The sequence below is a fragment of the Scyliorhinus canicula genome, chromosome 5, assembly GCF_902713615.1.
Source record: "Scyliorhinus canicula chromosome 5, sScyCan1.1, whole genome shotgun sequence".
In the NCBI taxonomy this organism is placed as follows: Eukaryota; Metazoa; Chordata; class Chondrichthyes; order Carcharhiniformes; family Scyliorhinidae; genus Scyliorhinus; species Scyliorhinus canicula.
This window is the reverse complement of record NC_052150.1, coordinates 131,211,569-131,234,413: the sequence shown is the minus strand read 5'-3', so window position 1 is coordinate 131,234,413 and position 22,845 is coordinate 131,211,569. Positions and strand designations below refer to the sequence as shown.

General features: G+C 45.4%; 1 protein-coding gene across 2 annotated transcripts in view; it reads left to right on the top strand.

Moving 5' to 3' along the window:
• epb41l4b (erythrocyte membrane protein band 4.1 like 4B) overlaps positions 1-22,845 on the top strand; it is a 506,687-nt gene that overhangs the window by 428,097 nt on the left and 55,745 nt on the right. For both annotated transcript variants that reach the window (XM_038797675.1, XM_038797674.1), the window contains exon 20: positions 19,963-20,064. In XM_038797675.1, the coding sequence (XP_038653603.1) occupies positions 19,963-20,064 (102 nt within the window). The remainder of the gene's footprint in view (positions 1-19,962; positions 20,065-22,845) is intronic.

Sequence of the window (22,845 nt, the reverse complement as noted above, 5' to 3'; positions counted from 1 at the left end):
TGGGGAATGAGAGTCATCATTCCACCATTAAACGTGTATTAAACCAATTTCACAAAGTCGAGTGTAGTATTGTAAGGATGGAGATAGCCAGGAGCTATTTTTGGTGGCTGGGGCCAGATACCAAAATCGAGGAGAAGGTGAGATTTTGTTCATCTTGTGCAAAAGTGTGGAATATGGTGCCATTAGCCTCACTGCACCTGTGGCAATGGCGAGAAGAGGTCTGGCAATCAGTACATGTTGAATATGCCAGACCGTTTGAAGGGAGCATGTTTTCCATTCTCATCGATGCTAACTCAAATGGGCTGAAGTTGCCACCATGAAGTCAACGTCATTGGAGAAAACAATTGAGAGATTGGGTGAAATCTTCAGCAGATTTGGTTACCCTGAACAAAAGATGAGTGATAATGGATCGCAGTTCATATCTCAAGAGTTCATAGACTATTTGAAGGAGAATGGAATTCAACATATCTGGTCCGCTCTATATCACCCTGCCACCAATGAGCTGGCAGAGGGTTTTGTACAGACCATGAAACATTTGTTAAAGGTAACCAGAGAACCTGGTCCATTGTTTAAACGTTTGAGTCAGTTCCTGCTTACGTACAGGAAAGTGTTGCCAATGGTTAAAGTTAACTATGCGCAGCATTCAATTTGCTAAAATCACCCAAGAAAAAGTAATTGTCAAGAAAAACAGCAGAATCCGGTCATAAGGCGGGAGAACAAGGGGAAATGTATTTTTCACCAGGGTCAAGAAATTCTGGCAAGAAAATATACAATAATTGAAAAGTGGATTCCTGTCACCATCTTGGCACAGACAGGACTGGACTTCTACATTATACAAACCTAAGATTATGTAATATGGAACCACAATTATGGATCAAACACCAAGTCAACCTTCGATCATTACATCGACTTGGTTTAAGATAATCACTGACAACGCTCACACCAAGCCAAAGACACCAAAGGTTCCAGCAAGTACTAAAAATCAGGCACCTGAGGTTCGCCGACAATTACACAGAGAATGACAATCTCCGGAACATCTGACATATTGACTGTTGATTAATTGATCATGTTGCTATTTGATTGTTAATGTTACACCATTTATTGTGCCAGAGTCCTTTGATTTAAAGGGAAAGAAATGTTGTGTGTTCATAGTTTTGTAGTGTTTTTAATGTTTCCTTACAAGCAACCTTGTTGCTGAACAGGGACACTCTAAGAGAACGTTTGTGTGATGTCATTGGAGGTGACACCATTCGCTGTTTGCATGGGTGAATGGGCAGTCTTGCATCGCAGCCTGTAATGTTAACATCTTCCCAATAAAGCTTTATATTTTGGTTGAACCTTCAAGACCTGCAGAGTCAATTTTAAATCCACCACACTTCTGAAGTTGGGTGGCCCCCAGATCCCCCCTCCCCGCCCTGGGACCCATTGAACTAACTTGGGCCTCCAGTGCCTGACTTGGGCTCTGATGTCCTCGACCATTTCTTTATCGGTCCGCTGCAACACTGGCAGCAGGGGCATCTTTAAAGGTGGGACTTCCTCCTGAGTGACTGGTGGAAGTCCTGCCTGCAACCATTTGACCCTCATTCAAGTGTGAAATGGCTGCGGGGCTCTTGCAGTTAATGGGGATGTGTTCCCCATCAACTCTTCAGATGACTGGAAGCGAGATGCCGCCATGAAAAATTTATGTCAAGATCAGGCAGCAGATTAGAGCCCTGTGTACCAGGCAGGATATGTGGGAAATTAAAAGATCTCTCAAATATTCTGTGAATGATTCCATAGTGCTATATTTCACCAACCCCTTTATCAGTGATAATCTCAAGGATTTTGTGGCCGTTTTGGGGAAAGCAAGCCCCTCGCCAACCCCAGCAGCTTTTCTCTGCATTGCGTTTTGATTTAGAGGTCCTCGCCACAAAGCCTGTTCATAAAGTTTTCCTCCTGATGGGACATTTCCTTGTGATCAGATATTTATGACCTGGTTCCCTCCCTCACAGCTCTGAGGTTTGTATGAAGGGAGTAGGGATGGAGTTTGGCAGGTGGACGCGTACAGAAAATGAGAAGAACAGGTATCGTTCAGGTCGTGCCAATCTAATGCAAGGATTCGATGGCCAACGTTTGGAATCCGTTTCATCTCCACAGCCAGAGTGAAAGGTTGATTGGTTGGCGGGCTGGTAGGCTTGTGGCGCTAGGCTGCAGGCTTGGAATGGATGATTTGATTTGATTTATTATTGTCACATGTATTAGTATAGAGTGAAAAGTATTGTTTCTTGCTTGCTGTACAAACAATGCATAGCGTACATAGGGAAGGAAGGAGAGACTGCAGAATATAATGTTACAGTTATAGCAAGGTGTAGAGAAAAGATCAACTTAATACGAGATAGGTCCATTCAAAAGTCTGATGGCAGTAGGGAAGAAGCTGTTCTTGAGTCAGTCGGTACGTGACCTCAAACTTTGGTATCTTTTTCCTGACGGAAGAAGGTGGAAGAGAGTAGTCCAGGGTGTGTAGGGTCCTTAATTATGCTGGCTGCCTTTCCAAGGCAGCGGGAATTGTAGACAGTCGATGGATGGGAGGCTGGTTTGCGGATGGATTGAGCTACATTCACGACCTTTTGTAATTTCTTGCGGTCTTGGGCAGAGCAGGATCCATACCAAGCTGTGATACAACCAGAAAGAATGCTGTCTATGGTGCAACTGTAAAAGTTGGTGAGAGTCGTAGGTGACATGCCAAATTTCCTTAGTCATCTGAGAAAGTAGAGTCGTTGGTGGGCTTTCTTAACTATAGTGTCGGCAAGGGGGGGACAAGGGCAGGTTGTTGGTGATCTGAACACCTAAAAACTTGAAGCTCTCGACCCTTTCTACTTCGTTCCTATTGATGTAGAGGGGGCATGTTCTCCACTACGCTTCCTGAAGTCGATGATAATCTCCTTCGTTTTGTTGACATTGAGGGAGAGATTATTGTCGTCGCACCAGTTCACCAGATTCTCTATCTCATTCCTGTACTCTGTCTCATCATTGTTTGAAATCCGACCCACTACAGTGGTGTCATCAGCAAATTTGAAAATCGAGTTGGCGGGAATTTGGCCACACAGTCATAGGTGTACAAGGAGTGAAGTAGGGGGCTGAGGACACAGCCTTCTGGGGCACCGGTGTTGAGGATGATCGCGGAGGAGGTGTTGTTGCCTATCCTTACTGATTGTGGCCTGTGGGTTAGAAAGTTCAGGATCCAGTCACAGAGGGAGGAGCCGAGGCCTAGGCCACAGAATTTGAAGATGAGTTTTGTAGGAATGATGGTGTTGAAGGCTGAGCTGTAGTCGATAAATAGGAGTCTGACATAGATGTCTTTGTTATCTCGGTGTTCCAGGGTAGAGTGCAGGGCCACGGAGATGGCGCTAGCTGTGGACCTATTGCAGTGGTAGGCGAACTGTAGTGGATCAAGGCAATCCAGGAGGCTGGAGTTGATTTGTGTGATGACTAACCTTTCGAAGCACTTCATGATGATGAATGTCAGAGCCACTGGACGATAGTCATTAAGACACGTTGCTTGGCTTTTTTTTGGTACAGGGATGATGGTCATCTTCTTGAAGCAGATAGGGACCTCAATTTGTTGTAAAGAGAGGTTGAAGATGTCTGCGAAAATCCCCGCCATCTGATCCGCGCAAGGCCTGAGTGCTCGACCCTGTTCACCATCTGGGCCAGTGGCTTTCCGAGGGTTGACTTTCATGAAGGCTGCTCTGACGTCTGCAATGGTGATCTCAGATACAAGTTCATCCGAGGCTTCTGGGGTGGAGGGCTCGCTCTCGCTGACCTCTTGTTCAAAGTGTGCATAGAATGCATGGAGCTCATCAGGGAGGGGCGCACTGGAGCCGGTGATTTTACATGCCTTCATCCTTTGCCCGTTATGTCTTGCAGACCTTGCCACAGTCGGGGGGGGTCTGTGTGGCTAGCCCGGAACTCGTGCTTGGTCCGGTACTGTCTTTTGGCATCTTTTATGGATCTCCTTAGACTATATCTGGCTTTCTTGTATAGGTCAGGGTCGCCTGACTTGTACGCCTAAGACCTAGACTTCAGCAAGCAGTGGATATCCCTGTTCATCCAGGGTTTCCGGTTGGGAAACACGCGGATTTGTTTCTTTGGCACACAGTCTTCGACACACTTGCTAATGAAGTCAGTTACTGTAGTGGCGTACTTGTTCAGGATGGTCGCAGAGTTTTTAAATACTGACCAGTCCACTGACTCTAAACACTCCCGTAGGAGATCATCCGATGAGGGAGGGCAAAAGATCGTGGCTCAGGGTGCAGATTAGTTCGGACACCAGGAGAAATTGAAGGTTGGGGAGAAAGTTGTGGAGGCTGTGAAAAAGATCTGTGAGTGCACAGGTGTGAAGGGGAAGGGTGGGGAAACCAGGGAAAAAAGTCTTTGCTGAGATTGTGGAGATGATGGCAGGCTGGGGATGACATTTTGTCCTGTGGAGGACAACAGGAGGGCATTGGATCATGAAGAGGCTGGATATGATGGCAGTGGCATCACTGGGCAGGTTAACCGGGTGGGTTGCAGGGCTGTGAGGAAGCATTCCTTCTTCTGGACCACATGCAGCATTGGAAAGACATTTACCTGTTAGTCTGACATTCTTTTGTTTCCGATTCCTGGGACACCTGGTCTACTGATAGGCACCTACCTTCATTAAAGTACTTAAGTTAGGGACCAACCTACTGAGAGCAGGTTGGCTGCCTACCCCACCTTTCCCACCTCCATCGCAATTGGAAGCAGATAAGGTCATCAGAGATTGGGTTCATGTTTGACTTTTCTTTTTACATTTTAACTTGACACTGTTTTTGGTGGTTTAAATTACTTCTATATGTCCAAATCCTATTTTAAAAAAAGAACAGTGATTTGATGATTACTGGTGCTTAATATACCAACCCCTCAACCTCAATAAAGCTGCAATACTTGCAATAAGTGCCACAAGTTCTAGTGAGCTAATCTTACTCTCTTTGCCAGGATCATTCTGGCTAAGCAGTGTAAAGATTGATCTGCTTAGGGAGAGGTCATCGAGCTGAGGAAAGGATTTGCCATGACTGACCCAAACTCCAGCTACTGACCTGCTTCCCTGTACTGGTAGTCATCAAATTCTGTTTATTTTTTAGGATCATCATCATGTCACATGTTCATACTTCAGTGTCGCCAATTCACAACAAATGTGAAGCCTAAACAGGATGTCCCAGTTCCAAGAAACTGAACTCAGGTTACTGATACCGTTAATTTTCTAAGATAATTGCAATAATAATTTGAAGTATCTGCTCTCTGTGTGAAAACATTGTTTGATTGAATCATACCTTGAATCTAAGCAGTTGGAGAAAACAAATATAGAAAAATATAGCTGTAGTTGAAATTCTGCATCACATCAGCATATTTATATCATGTTTTATTTTCAGGGACCATAATGTAATCTTGCCACTAGTGTATGACCATAAGCAATATTTTTCAGTATTGCTGTACCTTCCTTCATTGCTTTTTGTTACATTGATGCATTACAATTGTACCAAACCTCTTCCTTCACAGTCCGTACTGACAGAGCAGCTGACAGCTTTCACACATCGAAGTGGGTTTCTGTAGGATAATATGTTGTTAATTAAGCCTAGCCCTTTCCTTTTTATCATTGGGTTATACGAGCTGATTTTTCTTTTCTGTAAGCCTGTTTTTTGTTTTAAGTTGTCTTGCGATATTTTTACGTACTGGAAATAGCAATTTTCTATGTTTGACATTCCTTTTGAATTAGCATTACTTATGTGGACCTGTCGAAAGAGACACAACCAAATTCAGTCTAGCTTCTTTTGGTTATATACATACACATTTAACTGCAAAGAGTGCCCTCTGCAGTCAAAGTTCAATAGTACAGATTTATTGCTCAGCATGAATCTCTTCAGATTATTAGTTTGCTCATTAGAAGTAAGAGACTGCAAAAAGGTTTAGGACTCTAGTGTTTCTTTTAAAAACACATCTGTCCTGATGACCTCAAGAGAAAAGGTCCTACCGGGTTTATTATTGTCCCAAGTTCAATTCCTTTCTGAGCTAATTTCATTTGATGTTGTTATAGTTGGTTTCTGCTGCTTGGAAAGGTAAAATCAGCCAAGGTTCCTGCTGTCTGTTGCTATGCAAGAATCTCCATTGGAATGTGCATAATGTGTGGATGCCAGAATCAGGCACTGTTGTTATGTTCTTCATAGCCTGCAGCCAAATGCTCACTACGGCCTTGTGTATAAAGAAAGGTTGTCCTGTGGAACTGCACCCCAGAAGAGTGGTACGGTAGCACAGTGGTTAGCACAGTTGCTTCACAGCTCCAGGGTCCCAGGTCCGATTCCCGGTTTGGGTCACTGTCTATGCGGAGTCTGCATGTTCTCCTTGTGTCTGCATGGGTTTCCTCCGGGTGCTCCAGTTTCCTCCCACAGTCCAAAGACGTGCAGGTTAGGTGGATTGGCCATGCTAAATTGCCTTAAGTGTCCAAAAAGGATGGGAGGGGTTACTGGGTTAAGGGGATAGAGTTGAAGTGAGGGCTTAAATGGGTCGGTGCAGACTCGATGGGCCTAATGGCCTCCTTCTGCACTGTATGTTCTATGTACCTTAGATCATAGTCAACAACCTGCATTCATATAACATCTTTCACAGGTGCCCCTCAGAGGACTTTACATATAGGAGAGAGGAAATGGATGCTGAGGCATGAAAGAAGAACTGAGGAGGTGTGATTGAAACATAGGTCAAAGAGATGGGTTTTTAAGGTTTTGAGGAGAGGTGGCAGAATGCAGTTCCCAGAAGTAAGAGCCAACAGTTTGCAGTCTGTCCACAATGATGGTAATAAAGGAAAAGCAAAACACAGATGGCTGGTGTCAGAGAAATTCACGGGAAGAGGGAGAGAAACAAGAAAAAAGAGTGGAGGAAGAAATCTCAGCGTGGAGGATATGGTGTGGTGGGAGAAGTCACATAAGACCTTTGAACAAGATTTTAGGGTGCAGAAAGCCACTGGAAGTCAGCAAGGCTGGGTGTTGGGAAGGAATGAATTTTTGCATGACAGGTTAAGCAGGGGTTTGAACAAGGAGGGTGTTGGAGCAATTGAGAATCAAAATGATGAAGCTACTTAAAAAGGGTGGAGGCAGAATTGCAGAGTTGCAAGTAAGTGGTCTTTATAATTAATGGGATATAGTGTCTGAAACTCAACACTTATTCCAACACGATGTCTTGATTGCAAACTATTTTGTTCAGACTGACACGGTGGTCGGGAGAAGATGGTTGAGTAATTGTAAGGGAGAAGCCTGCTGAAGACTAACTTTTTAAAAACTAGTTGAAGGATATTATAACTACACAATGGCACAATCCCTGATTCCTTTTTATTTCTTTGTCATTTGTTTATGTTAACATGCGGGCTGATGTCTGGGCACGGTGGGAGGATGGGATCGTTGTTACTTTTATGGGGTTTGAGATATTTGTTGTTGGTTATTGATTGTTGTTGGGTGTAAGTTCGGGAGAAAAATTGTGAAAAAGGAGGAGAATAAAAATATTTATAACTACACAATGGCACAATTGAGGGAGTGAGCGATGTGGTGGGTAATTAGTGTCAATAGCATGTATGTGGAAACTCACCCTCTGTCTGTGGTGCCAAGGGGCAACATGTAAGTAAGGAATTGGACATGGCCAAGGATTGTCCCATGGAGGTCTTCAAAGGTGATGGTGTAGGGCAAAAAAGAGAAGCCATTGCTGGAGATGCACTAATTACATAATTTGGTGCACCTTCAACAAGCCATGGAGCCATAAAGGGAAGAGAGGCACGATTTACCATGTAAAACGTTGTAGCGAGCATGAGGAAGGCTAATGCATCGTGGCCACCGTCACGGAGCATGCCATTTGTGATCGGTGAGGTCATTTTGGTGCTGTGGAAAAGCTGGAAGCCAAATTGAAAGAACACTAAAGAAAGAGCATGCTGAAGCTTTCACCCCTCAGGCTTGAGAAATGAGAGGCAAGGGTGCTGTACTCGGGGTGGGGGGAGGAGGGCGTGTTATTGTGAGAGTCTTGCATGAGCAGAAGTATTGAAAATAAAGTTGACGGAATGGTTAAAAAAGTTTACTGTGCCAGGTATATCATATGATCAATAGAAAGCTGACATGAGGGAATTTGGGAATAAGGTGGTGTGCAGTTTTACGGAACATAGATAGAGATTTTCCACGGACCAAAGGTAATATTAGGAAAGTGGCCACCAATTGCAGATGAAACCTATGACATCACAGTGGTAGTTTGTGCAGTGTCGTGGCAAGAGACCAAAGGTACAGCTGCTAAATTTGCTGTTGACATAAAGATAATAGGAAAGTATGTAAAATATGTAAGCCGGCTAAAGGGGGTGGCCACAGTTGTTATTACGAAGATGCTTACCTGTAAATATACATGTTAATTTTTGCGTATTTTTTTTTCTCTCTAATAATTTGTTATTTGTTCACTATAAAATATGAAAACTCAATAAAAAACATTTTAAAAAAAGATAATAGGAAAGTAAGTTGTGACTGGGACATAAGGAGGCTCAAAGGAATAATAGATAGGTTAAGTAAATGGGCAAATAACATCCAGTGGTGACTTTTAGGGGAGAGGTCATGCATGAGGTGACTCCCACTAGAGAACTTTATTTAAACACTTTTTGCCCGATTTTTGTAGGAAATTCATAGAATTTGGCCCTTCGTGTCTGCACCGTCCCTTGAAAAGAGCATTCTATCCAAGCCCACATCTCCACATTATCCCCGTAACCCAGTAACCCCACCTAACCTTTTTGGACACTAAGGGCAATTTATCATGGCCAATTCACCTAACCTGCACATCTTTGGACTGTGGGAGGAAACCGGAGCACCCGGAGGAAACCCATGCAGACACAGGGAGAACGTGCAGACTGTGACCCAAGCCGGGAATCAAACCTGGAACCCTGGAGCTGTGAAGCAACTGTGCTAACCACTGTGCTACCATGCCCCCCAATTTGTGATCAAGTTTGTTTTTATCGATGGGTTATGTATCCCGCAAAAGGCGGTCATGCCCAATATAATACCGGACCAGGCAGCAGAAAATTAAAGAAGTAGCATCGAATTTGGAAGCTTCAAAATGCCCTATCTGAAATAAAAATGGCAGAGGCTGCTGCAGTATCAGGGTCCACTCCACTAGCTGTTGAGATCTTCACGGTGGAGCTACAGAAATTACGTTGGGAAGTCTTGGGAGGACCACAAGAAAGCAATTGAGGCAACGATTCGAGCGGCCTTGGCTAAGGTGGACAAAATGGTTAAGGTGCAGGGCAGAAAAGGTGGAATTAGCTCTGTCTCAGCAGAGTGATCAGATCACCGTCCTGGAAGAGCAGATGGCATGGGTGGCGGCTGATAACAAAATATTAAGGGCCATGGAGGACGACTGAGGAAATCAGTCTCCTGGACAGAACTTGAAGGTAGTTGGATTGCCGGAGGGTCTGGAGGGCCCGAGCCTGACAAAGTTCATGTTGCAGTTGTTTTGGAAGATGGTGGGGGAGGGGAAAATAGTGATCCCTTCCGAGCTGGATCGTACCCGCAGGTCGCTAAGGCAGAAGCCTCTTGCAGGTGAACCGCTGCATGTGATCAGCATGCACTGCCACAGCATTCAGAACAAGGAGTTTTATGGTGGACAAAGGATCATCGTGATTGCCGGTTGGAGGGCCATGTTAAGCGGAGCTGGCCAAGAGGCGTGCTGCATTTAATAAGGCCAAATCTGCGTCATATTGCAGTAAGGTTTGATTTGGCGTGGTTTACTCCGCGCGTCTCCTTGTAACTTATGAAAATAGAGACTATTATTTTGAGACTCCAGAGGAAGCTGAATTGTTCATGGAAAGAAATGGACTTTTTGGAGATAATACTTTGGGCAGGGTGTCATGTGAGAGTACCTTTAAGAAATGGGTGCTTATAAATGGATATGTATATAAATATCTGTAGTGTGAGTACCTTTAAGAAATGGCTGTTTATTACTGCAGTGATGTCAGAGAGTGGGTGGAGCTGGGCTGTGTCAGCGTTTTACTTTCGTTTTAGGCTGTTTGCTGCAGGGTGTTTTATAGTTTCGTTTTCAGAGCTGGATAAAACTAATAACAATAGTGATTTTAACCTGATGTGCTTCTGGTAAAAGGTGTTTTAAGTCTTATAAAGAAAAGATGGCGTTAAAAGAAAAGCTTAAAGGATTACTTAGTGTTGTATTCTTTGGGGGTTGTATTTGAATTAATGGTTGCTAAGATGTTCACTATGTTTTAAAAAGGTTAACTTGAGTTCATAGAATAAACATTGTTTTGCTTTAAAAATTACTTTTCCCTTTCTGCTGTACCACACCTGTAGAGTGGGCCGTGTGCTCCCCATACCACAATCTAGTAAAAGTTGTGGGTCAGGTGAACTCTATGATACACTTTGGGGGTTCTCTAAACCCTGCCCCATAACAAATGGCAGGGGGCTGGTGTTTGGGAATTGTGGTGTTATGAATAGTACTCTGTGAGAGAGGTAACCCGCTAGCTAAGATAATTAGTTACCAAGAGTGAAGGGATGGGAGAGCTGGAGCACATACAATGGGGGGAAGGAGCTTCTAAGTAGAAGCTTCAGGGTTTTGTTTTCATGTTGGGTGAGGTTTGAGGAGGGCAGTCTTTGGTTGCCTCGTCGATGCTTTCTGAGCCAGTTGGGTATGGTGTTGGTGGGGAGTGGATAGGGAAGTTGGGGGGAGGGATGGGTTAGTTTTATGATGGTGGCCGGGGACTCTTATTTGTTCCGTTGTGTTGGGGATTTGGCAGCTATCTTGGGTGGGCCGGGTGTTGGTTCTCCTTGAGAGGTTGCTGGACTGCTTCACAGGGTGGGAATGGCTAACCCTGGTATGGACTGAGGAGTAGACAACCCCCCATACAGTTGGTCACATGGAACGTGAGGGGCTTGAGCGGACAGGTAAAGAGATCTAGGGTGTGTGCGCACCTTAGGGGTTTGAAGGCCGTGTGATGCTGTTGCAGGAGACCTATTTTCGGGTTAAAAATCAGTTAAGATTGCTGATGGTTGGGTAGGGCAAATGTTTTATTCGGGATTTGACAGTAGGACCTGGGGGTCAGTGATCCTAATTAAGAAGAAGATTACTTTCTCAGCGCCGAGGATTTTGACCGATCCAAATGGGAGATACGTTCTGGTTAGTGGGTTGTTGCCGGTGGTGCTAGTCAATGTATATGCCCCAAACTGGGATGACACAGCTTTTATCAAAACATTCTGTCATAGATCCCCGATTTGACCCCGTACCAGCTCATCCTGGGAAGGGACTTTACCTGCGTATTGGATCCTCGATTGGATAAGTCGAGGCCTAAGACATCTGGGGGTGGCAAAGGTACTTTTGGCCTTCATGTAGAAGATGGGGGGAGCAGATCCATGGAGATTTTTACATACCGATTAGATGGACTTTTCTTTCTTTCCTCAGGTACATCAGGTATATTCTAAGATTGATTTCTTTGTGGTCATTAGGTCCCTGCTGCCGGGCGTGGTGGGGGCAGGGTATTCGGCGATAGTGATTTCTGATCATGCTTCACATTGTGTGGATTTGGTGATCAGGTCGGGCCCTGCTCAGCAGCTCCCTCTGCTTCCCCCCCCCACCCCATGGAAGTTGGAGACATCGCTATTGGCGGATAAGAGAATCTGTGAGGGGGTTTCCTCTGCCATTGAGGAGTATCTGGGGTTTAACTAAAGTGAGGAGATTTCACCTTCTACATTGTGGGAGGCTTGAAGGTGGTTATTAGAGGAGAGATTGTTTCTTATAAGGTACATAATGAGAGGAGTGAAAGGGTGGAGAGGCAGAGATTGGTGGATGCCATTCTGGAGTGGATCACCAATACAATAATAATCTTTATTATTGTCACAAGTAGGTTTTCATTAACACTGCAATGAAGTTACTGTGAAAATCTCCTAGTCACCACACTCTGGCACCTGTTCGGGTACATGGGGAGAATTCAGAATGTCCAATTCGCCTAACAGCACGTCTTTCAGGACTTGTGGGAGGAAACCCTCGCAGACACTTGGAGAACATGCAGACTTTGCACAGACAGTGATCCAAGCCGCGAATCAAACCCAGGTCCCTGGAGCTGTGAAACAACAGTGCTAACCACTGTGCTACCGTATCCCCCTTATTCGGTTACTCAGACACCGGAGCTACTGACCAGTAGAAATAAATTGCAGTTGGAGTTTGGGCTGTTTTCAATGGACCGGGCAGTGTTACAGCCACAATGTTTGAGCAGGGCCTTTTATGAGCTTGGGAAAAGGCCGGTTGCCTGATAGCACACCAGCTGAGGCAGCAGCGGCCTCTTGGGAAATAGTGCAGGTAAAGGACTTCTGTGGCTGGTTAGTCTCTGCCCCAGCAAAGGTTAATGAGGCTTTTGAGGTATTTTACCATAGTATTTACACGTGGAGCCCCTGAAGGGTAAGTTGTCAATGTTGAAGTTCTTAGATTGTTTGTCTATCCCTGTTGTGGAGCAGGAGAGAAGAGGAGAAACTGGAATCACTGCTGACCTTCGAGGATGTGGAGAAGTCTTACAACACTAGAATCACTAGCTTTCGGAGCACTGCTCCTTCCTCATTCACCTGAGGAAGGAGCAGTGCTCTGAAAGCTAGTGATTCGAAACAAACCTATTGGACTTTAGCCTGGTATTGTAAGACTTCTTACTGACCTTAGAGGAGGTTATGAAATGCATGGGTCTGATGCAGTCGGGTAGGAGGCCGGACAGATTCCTGAATAAATTTTACAAGAGGAGTTGGACCGGTTGCTGTTAGAAATGTTTAAGGATTCAATGTCTCGGGGGACGTTGGTGCAGGCACAAATCTCCTTGATCTTAAAGAAAGATAAGGGGCGGGATTCTCCGACGCCTGGGGGTCGGAGAATCGCCCGGGGCCAGCGTCAATCCCGCCCCCGCCGTGTACCCAATTCTCCGCCACCTGAAAATCGGCGGGGGCGGCGGGAATCGTGCCGCGCGGGTCGGCGGGCCCCCCGCGTTGATTCACCGGCCCGCGATGGGCCGAAGTCCCGCCGCTGACAGGCCTCTCCCGCCAGCGTGGTTTAAACCACCTACCTGACCCCGGCGGGATTGGTGGCTCGGGCGGTCTCCGGCGTCCTGGGGGGGGGGGCAATCTGACCCCGGGGGGTGCCCCCACGGTGGCCTGGCCCGCAATCGGGGCCCACCGGTGCCGTGGGGGCACTCTTTTTCTTCCGCCCCGGCCATGGCCTTCACCATGGCGGAGGTGGAAGAGACCCCCCCCCTGCGCATTCGCCGGTATGACGTCAGCAGCCGCTGACGCTCCGGCGTATGCGCGGACTTACGCCGGCCGGCGAAGTCCTTTCGGCCCCGGCTGGCGTGGCGCCAAAGGCCGTTCACGCCAGCCGGCGGAGTGGGAACCACTCCGGCGCGGGCCTAGCCCCTAAAGATGCGGAGAATTCCGCACCTTTTGGGGAGGCCCGACGCCGGAGTGGTTGACGGCACTCCAATACGCCGGGACCCCCCCGCCCCGCCGGGTAGGGGAAAATCCCGCCCATGGATCTGGCAGCGTGTGGGTCGTATCATCCTATTTTGTTACTGAATGCAGATGCGAAGTTGTTGCCGAAGGTCTTGAATGAAATGAAATGAAAATCGCTTATTGTCACGCGTAGGCTTCAAATGAAGTTACTGTGAAAAGCCCCTAGTCGCCACATTCCGGCGCCTGTTCGGGGAGGCTGTTACGGGAATCGAACCGTGCTGCTGGCCTGTTTGGTCTGCTTTCAAAGCCAGCGATTTAGCGTTGTGCTAAACAGCCTCTTGGCTATGCGCCTGGAGTCCTGACTTCCAGGGGTTGCCAGCCAATGTTCAGAGACTGCATAATGTCTTGTCCCTCTTTCCAGCCCCTGAGTCTGTGGACATTATTTTATTATATGCGGAAAAGGCATTTGAGAGAGTCTAGTGGGGTTATTTGTTTCAGTTCCTTGGGAGGTTTCTTTTGGGCCTAGATCTATAGCTTGGATTCAGCTCTTAAATAGGGCTCCCACCACGAATGTTCTTTCGAATGCTTTGAGTTCAGAGTATTTCCAGCTAATGAGAGGCACGAGGCAGGGTGTCCCTGCTATTGTTTGCCTTAGCAATTGAGCCTCTGACCATAGAGTTGAGAAGTGGAAGGGAATAGAGAGAGGGAATGGTCCGAGCACAGGGTATCATTGTATGTGGATGAATTGTTGTTTTATGTGACAGACCTTTTCGCCAGTGCTGAGGAGATAATGAAGCTGCTCAGGAGGTTTGACACCTTCTTGGGGTATGAATTGAACTTGCGCAAAAGAGAATGCTTTCTGATGAACCTCCCAGGGAGGGGAATGAAGCCGATCTGGGAAGGTTACCCTTACGCCTGGCCAGGTACCGCTTCCGTTATCCGAGAATCTGGGTGGCCCACGATTGGGCCTCGCTCCATAAGCTAAATTTTGGGGATCTGTTCAATGCGGTGAAGGCTGATCTGAAGTGGTGGGTAAACCTCCTGCTGACCTTGCATGTAGGTTCAGTCAGTAAAAATGAATATCCTACCAAAGTTTTAATTTTGGTTTCAGTGTCTTCCAATTTTCTCCCCAAGTCTTTCTTTGTGAAAGTCAGTAAAATGTTATCTTCTTTTATTTGGGCAGGTAAGACCCCACGGATTTGCAGGGTGTTTTTGCGAAGAGAAAAGCAGCCAGTTATCTGGCTTTGCCCAATCTGTCATTTTATTATTGTGCTGCGAATATTGAGAGGGTGCGGGGGGTGGGGCAGAATCTGTGTCGGGGTGCATAGGGGAAGGTGTCTGCAGAGGCTCCAGTTTGAAGTCCTTGGTTACGGCTCCTCTTCCGTTCTCCTGACTAAATGGACTTCCAGTCCAGTGGTAGTGGCCAACTTGAGGATGTGGAGACAGTTTAGGCAGCACTTTAAGCTGAGTGCTGTGTCATTGTTTGCCCCAATCTGTGAGAATCATCATTTTGTACCGGTGGCCTTGGACACGTTGTTTGGGACATAGAGGGAGGAGGGGTTGGAGCGGTCTGGGGACTTGTTTATAGATGGGAAGTTTGCTGATTTTGAGGAGTGGGTGGGCAATTACCGGCTCTCTATAGCTAACCTGTTTTGGTATTATCAGGCACATGCTTTTGTACGAAAGGAAATTTCTTCCTTCCCCTTGGCACCTCTGCCCTAATTGATGGATTCTTTCCATGGTGGATGTCGGGTAAGGGAAGATATCAGACATAAATAGTAGCTTGTGTCAATGGAACAGGTTCCACTGGATGAGGTTAAGAGGAAGTGGCAGAGGGAGCTGGGCCAGAAGAGGACTTCGTTGAATGTATCCGGGATAGTTTTCTGGAACAATATGTAATGGAACCGACGAGAGAGCAAGCTATCCTAGATCTGGTCCTGTGTAATGAGGCAGGAATAATTAATGACCTCATCGTTAGGGATCCTCTTGGGAGGAGTGATCACAGCATGGTTGAATTTAGTATACAGATGGAGAGTGTGATGATAGAATCCAATACCAGGGTCCTATGCTTGAACAAAGGGGACTACGATAGAATGAAGAAGGACCTTGCTAAAGTAGACTGGAAACAAATATTTTATGGTAGGACAGTTGAGGAGCAGTGGAGTACTTTCAAAGAAATCTTTCATAGTGCTCAATAAAAGTATATTCCAGTGAGAAGGAAGAATTGTAAGAAAAGAGGTAATCTACCATGGGTGTCTAAGGAGATATATAAGGCTGTCAAATTGAAAGGCTCACAAAGTGGCCAAGATCAGCGGGAAACTAGAAGATTGGGAAAACTTTAAAGGTCAGCAGAAATCCACGAAAAAAGCCATAAAGAAAAGTAAGATAGAACAAGAAAAAAAACTGGCACAGAATATAAGGACAGATAGCAAAAGTTTTTATAATTATATAAAACTAAAAAGAGTGGCTAAAGTAAATATTGGTCCGTTAGAGGATGAGAGTGGTCATTTAGTTATGGGATATGATGAAATGGCAGAGGCATTGAACAAATATTTTGTATCAGTCTTCACAGTGGAAGACACTAATAACATGCCAGCAATTGACCGAGAGAAGAAGGTAGGTGAGGACCTGGAAACCATTACTATCACGAAAGAGCAAGTGTTGGGCAAGCTAATGGAGCTCAGGATAGATAAGTCTCCTGGCCCTGATGGAATGCATCCCAGGGTACTGAAAGAAATGGCTGGAGTAATAGCAGATGCACTGGCGGTAATTTTCCAAAATTCGCTGAACACTGGGGCAGTCCCAGAGGATTGGAAAACAGCAAATGTGACGCCACTGTTTAAAAAGGGAAGTAGACAAAAGATGGGGAATTATAGACCGGTTAGCTTAACCTCTGTCGTGGGGAGATGCTTGAGTCTATTATCAAGAAAGAGATAGGAGGGCACCTCGATAGAAATTGTCCCATTGAACGGACGCAGCATGGATTCATGAAGGGCAGGTCATGCTTGATGAATCTCTTGGAATTCTATGAAGGCATTTCGAGCAAGGTAGACAAAGGGGACCCAGTGGATGTGGTGTACCTAGATTTCAAAAGGCCTTTGACAAGGTACCGCACAAGAGGCTGCTGCATAAGATAAGTATGCATGGTGTTAAGGGTAGAGTACTAGCATGGATAGAGGATTGGTTATCTAACAGGAAACAAAGAGTGGGAATAAATGAGTGCTATTCTGGCTGGCAATCAGTGACGAGTGGTGTGCCTCAGGGATCGGTGTTGGGACCACAATTATTTACAATTTATATAGACGATTTGGAGTTGGGAACTACGTGTAAGGTATCCAAGTTTGCAGATGACACGAAGGTGTGTGGCAGAGCAAAGTGTACTGAGGACTGTAAAACCTTACAGAGGAACATTGACACATTGAGTGAGTGGGCAAAGGTCTGGCAGATGGAGTATAATGGCAATAAGTGTGAAGTCGTGCATTTTGGTAGGAGTAACAATAGAACAGATTATTACTTAAATGGTAAAAAGCTGCAGCATGCTGCTATGCAGAGGGACCTGGGTGTACTTGTGCATGAGTCACAGAAGGTTGGTCTGCAGGTGCAACAAGTAATTAGGAAGGCAAATGGAATTTTGTTCTTCATTGCGAAGGGGATTGAGTTTAAAAGCAGAGAGGTAATGTTGCAGTTGTACAAGGTGCTGGTGAGGCCACACCTGGAGTACTGTGTGCAGTTTTGGTCTCCACACTTGAGAAAGGGTGTGCTAGCACTAGAGGGGGTGCAGAGGAGGTTCACTAGGCTGATTCCGGAGTTGAGGGGTTATTGTATGAGGAGAGGCTGAGTAGATTGGGATTATATTCACTGGAATTCAGAAGGTTGAGGGGGATCTAATAGAAACATATAAAATTTTGAAGGGAATGGATAAGATAGAAATAGAAAGGATGTTTCCACTGGTAGGTGAAAATAGGACAAGAGGGCATAGCCTCAAGATTAGGGGGGGCAGATTTAGGACTGAATCAAGGAGGAACTTCTTCACTCAGAGGGTGGTTAAAGTATGGAATTCCCTACCAAAAGGAGTAGTAGACGTTACTTCATTGAATATATTTAAAGATAGGGTAGTTGTTTTTTTGAAAAATGAAGGAATTACGGGATATGGCGAGAATGCGGGTAAGTGGTCCTGAGACCACGAATAGATCAGCCATGATCTTATAGAATGGCGGAGCAGGCTCGAAGGGCCGGACGGTCTACTTCTGCTCCTTGTTCTTATGTTCTTATGTTCTTAAAGGGGAGGTGTGGAGCGAGGCTCTAGACAGAGTCAACTCCACCACCTCATGCGCTAGGCTCAGCCTCATTCAATTTAAAGTGGTTCATAGGGCACATCTGACCAAGGCATGGATGAATGAGTTCTTCTTGGAAGTAAATGATAGGTGTGAGCAGTGTTCCAGGGGTCCGGCATACCATACACACATGTTCTCATCTTGTTCTAATCTTATGAGCTTTTTGGTCTCCTTCTTCAGCACCATGTTGGGAATTCTTGGGGTTGAATTGGAACTTTGCCCTTTGGTGGCTATTTTTGGGGTTTCAGGTTTACCCGAGCTGCAGATGGGGAAAAAGGCCATTGATTTGGCCTTCGCCTTGCTAATAGCCCAAAGGTGACTGTTGTTTGGCTGGAAGCCTTCTGTCCCGCCCAGTGCAGCGAAAAAATTAATCCATCTTGAGAGGCTCGATGTAAGGTTCTATCTTGAGGTGACAGCCGTTCATTTCCTACTTCAGGGAGCTGGGCACTGTCAGATTTTGGGGGACAGATTGGGGGGATTGTTTTTTGTTCTATTTGGGAGGAGGGGGTTAAATTATTTATTTGTTGTTTGAATATGGTTGTGAAGGTGTTATATTGGAAAAAGGTTTTCTGAATAAAAATATATACTTTTTAAATAAAAAAGGTAAATGGACAAAGGTAAATGGTGTATAATGTGGAAAAATGTAAAATTTTGGCAGGAAGAATAAAAATAAGTATATTATCTAAATGGTGAGAGATTGCAGAGCTCTGAGATTCAGAGGAATCAGAGTGTTCTTGTGCATGAATTGAAAAGGTTTGTATGCAAATACAGCAAATCATTAGGAAATCTAAAAGAATATTATTGTTTATCATGAAGGGAATTGAATATTTAGAGAGGTCACAATTCAGTTGTGCAGAGCCCACATCTGGAGCACTGTGTACAGTATTGGTCTCCTTATTTAAGGAAGGATATAAATATCTGAAGCAGTTCAGAGAAGGTTTATTGGACTGATACCTGGAATAGGAGGGTGGACAGGCTAGACTTGTATCTGCTGGAGTTTAGAAGAGTAAGATAAAGATTGAAACGAATAAGAGCCGGAGGAATTTTGACAAGGTGGATGTGGAAAGGATGTTTCCTCTTGTGGGAAAATCTAGAACTAGGGATCACTGTTTGACAATATTTCAGACAGAGGCGAGGAGAAAATCTTACTTTCAGAGGACCAAGAGTCTTTGGAACTTTCTTCTTCCGAAGGCAATGAAAGCAGAGTCCTGGAATTTTTTTTTAAGGCAGGGGTAGATAATTTCTTGTTAAGTAAGGAGTTGAAAGGTTATCTGGGGTAGATGGGAATGTGGAGTTGAAGTTACAATCAGATCAGCCACAAGCTTATTGAATGGAGCAACAGGCTCGAGGGGCCGATTGACCTACTCTAGCTCCTAATTTGTTTATTTGTATGTGGGCACATATGCAATTCTGTGACCAGATAGGGGGGTATTGGTAAAGGAAAGGGAGTTAAGGGCCATGTTTTTGTCAGTGTCAGGATATCAATAAATTCACCCGTGTTGAGGGTATTGGTGACTGGTTATTGGGGCTGGTGGTGATTGGGATTGTGGCAGTGGGGGTCAGGTCTGTGCATCATGATTGGGAATGAGCTTTGTGTGTGGGGGGAAGTGGTGGTTTGGGTTGTGCTGTTAACCACTTGAGTTACACCAGAGATTAAACAGTGTAAGAATAATTGGATCAGTATCTAGGTAAGTAACATGCAACAAACCTAAGTCTCTGATACTGAGATCTGTGTAAGAGTCTATATTTTTGTAGTTGTTTCCGAGGCAACACAAATCAGCCACTGGAGGTTTAACCTTCCTGGGCAATTACAATGCATGTGCATGCATCACAAATTCCTCAGGCTCCAGACACGCACCAGCGTAAATTCAGTCCATTGCCACTTCTAACATTGGAATATCTGACCCTGTATCTCTTTATGGTTCAGTGTCATTGTTTCATGGTGCTCCTGTGATGTGCCTCGGGATGTTTCATTACATTGAAAGCGCTAAATAAATATAAGTTGCTGTTAATTTCTTCACATTGCTAGAATCTGATACAATGGAACAATGTGTGTATCCCTCTTATATGGACCATGACTGTTTTCTAGCACTTCAAGAAGTAAACATTATATTGATGATCTTTTTTAACAATACCAGGTCTTTGGATCCACCACAAGATGGTACACCAGGAAGTGGAGTTCAGGAGAAACAACGAGTGAAGCCTTCACGTGCAAGGAAGCTTACAAGACAGTACAGCTTGTGAGTCCTTTCTAAATACAAATCAAAAGCTCTTAACAAGTTCTGTTAATTATGTTAAATGTGGTTTGTTTTAACACAGCACCTCGAAAAGAATGAAAAATACTGAAGATTTGTAGATGCAGATTAATCACATTGTATGTTGAATAGTTGAATCTTTCCAATCCCAAACACTGTTGTGACAGAAGGTTACACTGCATGCATTATCCAGTGTGGAGGTAGTGTAGTGAAGTTCTGCATGCAATACTAACAGAAGGATTAGTTCACCATATTGAAGAGCTACAATTTTAGTAGGTTTGGTGAAGTAGCAAGGTTTAATTTCACACCCCTGAGTCACAATATCATGTTGCCAGTCTTGGCTCTGAGATTAGTGTAGGTGCTGGCAATACCTCATTGCAAACAGTGTGGGAATGAAAAGCAGTGTTCAGCATTTATACTTCAGTGTCTACAGTATATCTTAATGAATGAAGGTGTTTGCCCTTATGCACAATGCTTTTTTAGATTATTTGGCATGTAGCTCTTTTGTGACTTTTATACTTCAGTATCATGTGGCATACCTATCCTCTCTATCCTGTAACTACTAAGCTCTCTGGGAGAGTAGTCTGGTCTTTGTTGACCATATCAATGGGAAAATAAATCAGACAAAGCACATTTCAAACAGAAAATTACAAAACACAGCTGCTAAAATATAAAGCACAAAGCCAGAGGATGATAAGTGACAGTAAAAGTCAAACAATGCACACTCTAGAAATCTGAAATTAAAACAGAAAATGCTGGAAATCTCAGCAGGTCTGGCAGCAGCCGTGGAGGCATTTTATTTTCAGTCAATTGAAAGCTCAGCCACCACATTGGATGGCACCGACTTCAGCTGCGTTGTTAAACAATTGGTGTGCTCTGCCTGGTTTGTGCCCTCGTTAAGTAAGTTCAGCCTTTCGTGAATTTTGCTCACCCTTTTTGTGATCTGGCGAGATCTTTGACCCTGCGTTGGATTACGTCTGGCTTTTCAGCAGATTCTTCTTCTGTCGTTCAACCTTTTTTCCTTTTTGAAACTTTACTCAGCCTTTTGTCATCTGGCTAGGTCCTTTGTCTCCTCGTTTAATCAGGTCTGGCAATGGAGATTCGTTTTAGAAAATATCGAGCTATGTCTTCAATTTAAGTGCACACTCATCAAGTCAGGCTGTAGTTTCTTCAGCTTTTCATTCTCTGTGATTCTTCACCCCCTTTGTCGATTCTGGATCCATGCTTTAGCTGCCACCATGTTGTTAGGGCTTGTTCTGTGTCTCACTAAAATGTCTGGCGAATGGTATGGTTGAACATTAAGTTTTTAATAACAATGCAGAGTGGCATTGGGTACCCATCCGGACCTGGGACCTTCCCCAACTTCATACCCCTGATACTATCCTGCACCTCCCTCAGACCCAGGGGCTCCTCCAATGCCTGCCTCTTTGCTTCCTCCACCTGCAGAAATGCCAGCTTGTCCAGAAACTGCCCCATGTCCCCCCAGGTCTGCCTTATACAGTCCCTGGTAGTATTCCTTCAATGCCACGTTTATTTTCCCTGGCTCTGACACCACATCTCCAGCCCCAGTCCATATCTGCAATATTTCCCTATCCGCACAAGCCTTAAACAAAATAATTTCCCCCCGGAACACTGCCTTCAGTGCTGCCCAGAAAATAGCCAGTGACACCTCCCCATTCTGATTCAAATCCACATACTTCTTAATCGCCGCCCGCACCTTATCACAAAAACCACCATCAGCCAACAACCCCGAATCAAATCTCCACCCTGGCTTCTGCTCTCACCCCAACCTAATCCAAATCTCCAGCCAGTGGGGCGCATGGTCTGAGATAACTACCCCCACATACTCTGCCCCCTCCACCCCAACCAAAGTCTCCCGACTCACAACAAAGTCATGAATCCTCGAATACACCTTATAGACGTGTGAAAAGAAGGAATACTCCCTTTCCCCGGGATCTGAAAGTGCCATGGATCCACCGTACCCATCCTGTCCATAAACCCCCCAGCTCCCTTGCCATTCATACCCCACCCATGGACCTGGGGCTCGACCTGTCCACCCTCGACTCTAGGACACAGTTGAAATCTCCTCCCATGACCAACTGGTGCGTGGCCAAATCCAGGATCGCTGCCAGCAACCCCCTCATAAACCCGCATCATCACAATATGGGGCATACACATTTACCAACACCACCTGCACCCCTTCCAATATCCCACTCACAATCACATATCTCCTACCCAGATCCCTCACCTCCTTCACACTCCAAATCCCATTTTTTGCTCATTAAAATAGCCACTCCCCGCGGTTTCGAATCAAATCCCGAGTGGAACACCTACCCGACCCGCCCTTTCCGTAACCTAACCTAATGCCTGATACGGAGTGCGCCTCCTGCAGAAAGACCCCCCCCCCCCCCCCCGCTTTCAAGCTTCTGAAGTGCATGAACACCTGTGAATTTTTAACTGGCTCATTCAGTCCCCAGACGTTCCACGTTCCCAACCTTACCGGAGGCTTATGCCTCCAATCCCCTCTACCGTCCGTCCTCTTCCCCATTTAACCCCCATTCCCTTAATTCCACCCTATATCTAGGCCATCCCAGATGTCCACTTCTCCCCACCTGACCATGTCATCTCTCACTCCCTGCCAAGTCGCAACAATTTCCACCTTCCCCTTGCCGCCCTTCCCCTTTCCGCCCTTCCCCTTTCCGCCCTTCCCCTTTCCGCCCTTCCCCTTTCCGCCCTTCCCCTTTCATTCCCTTTTCCCCCTTCTCT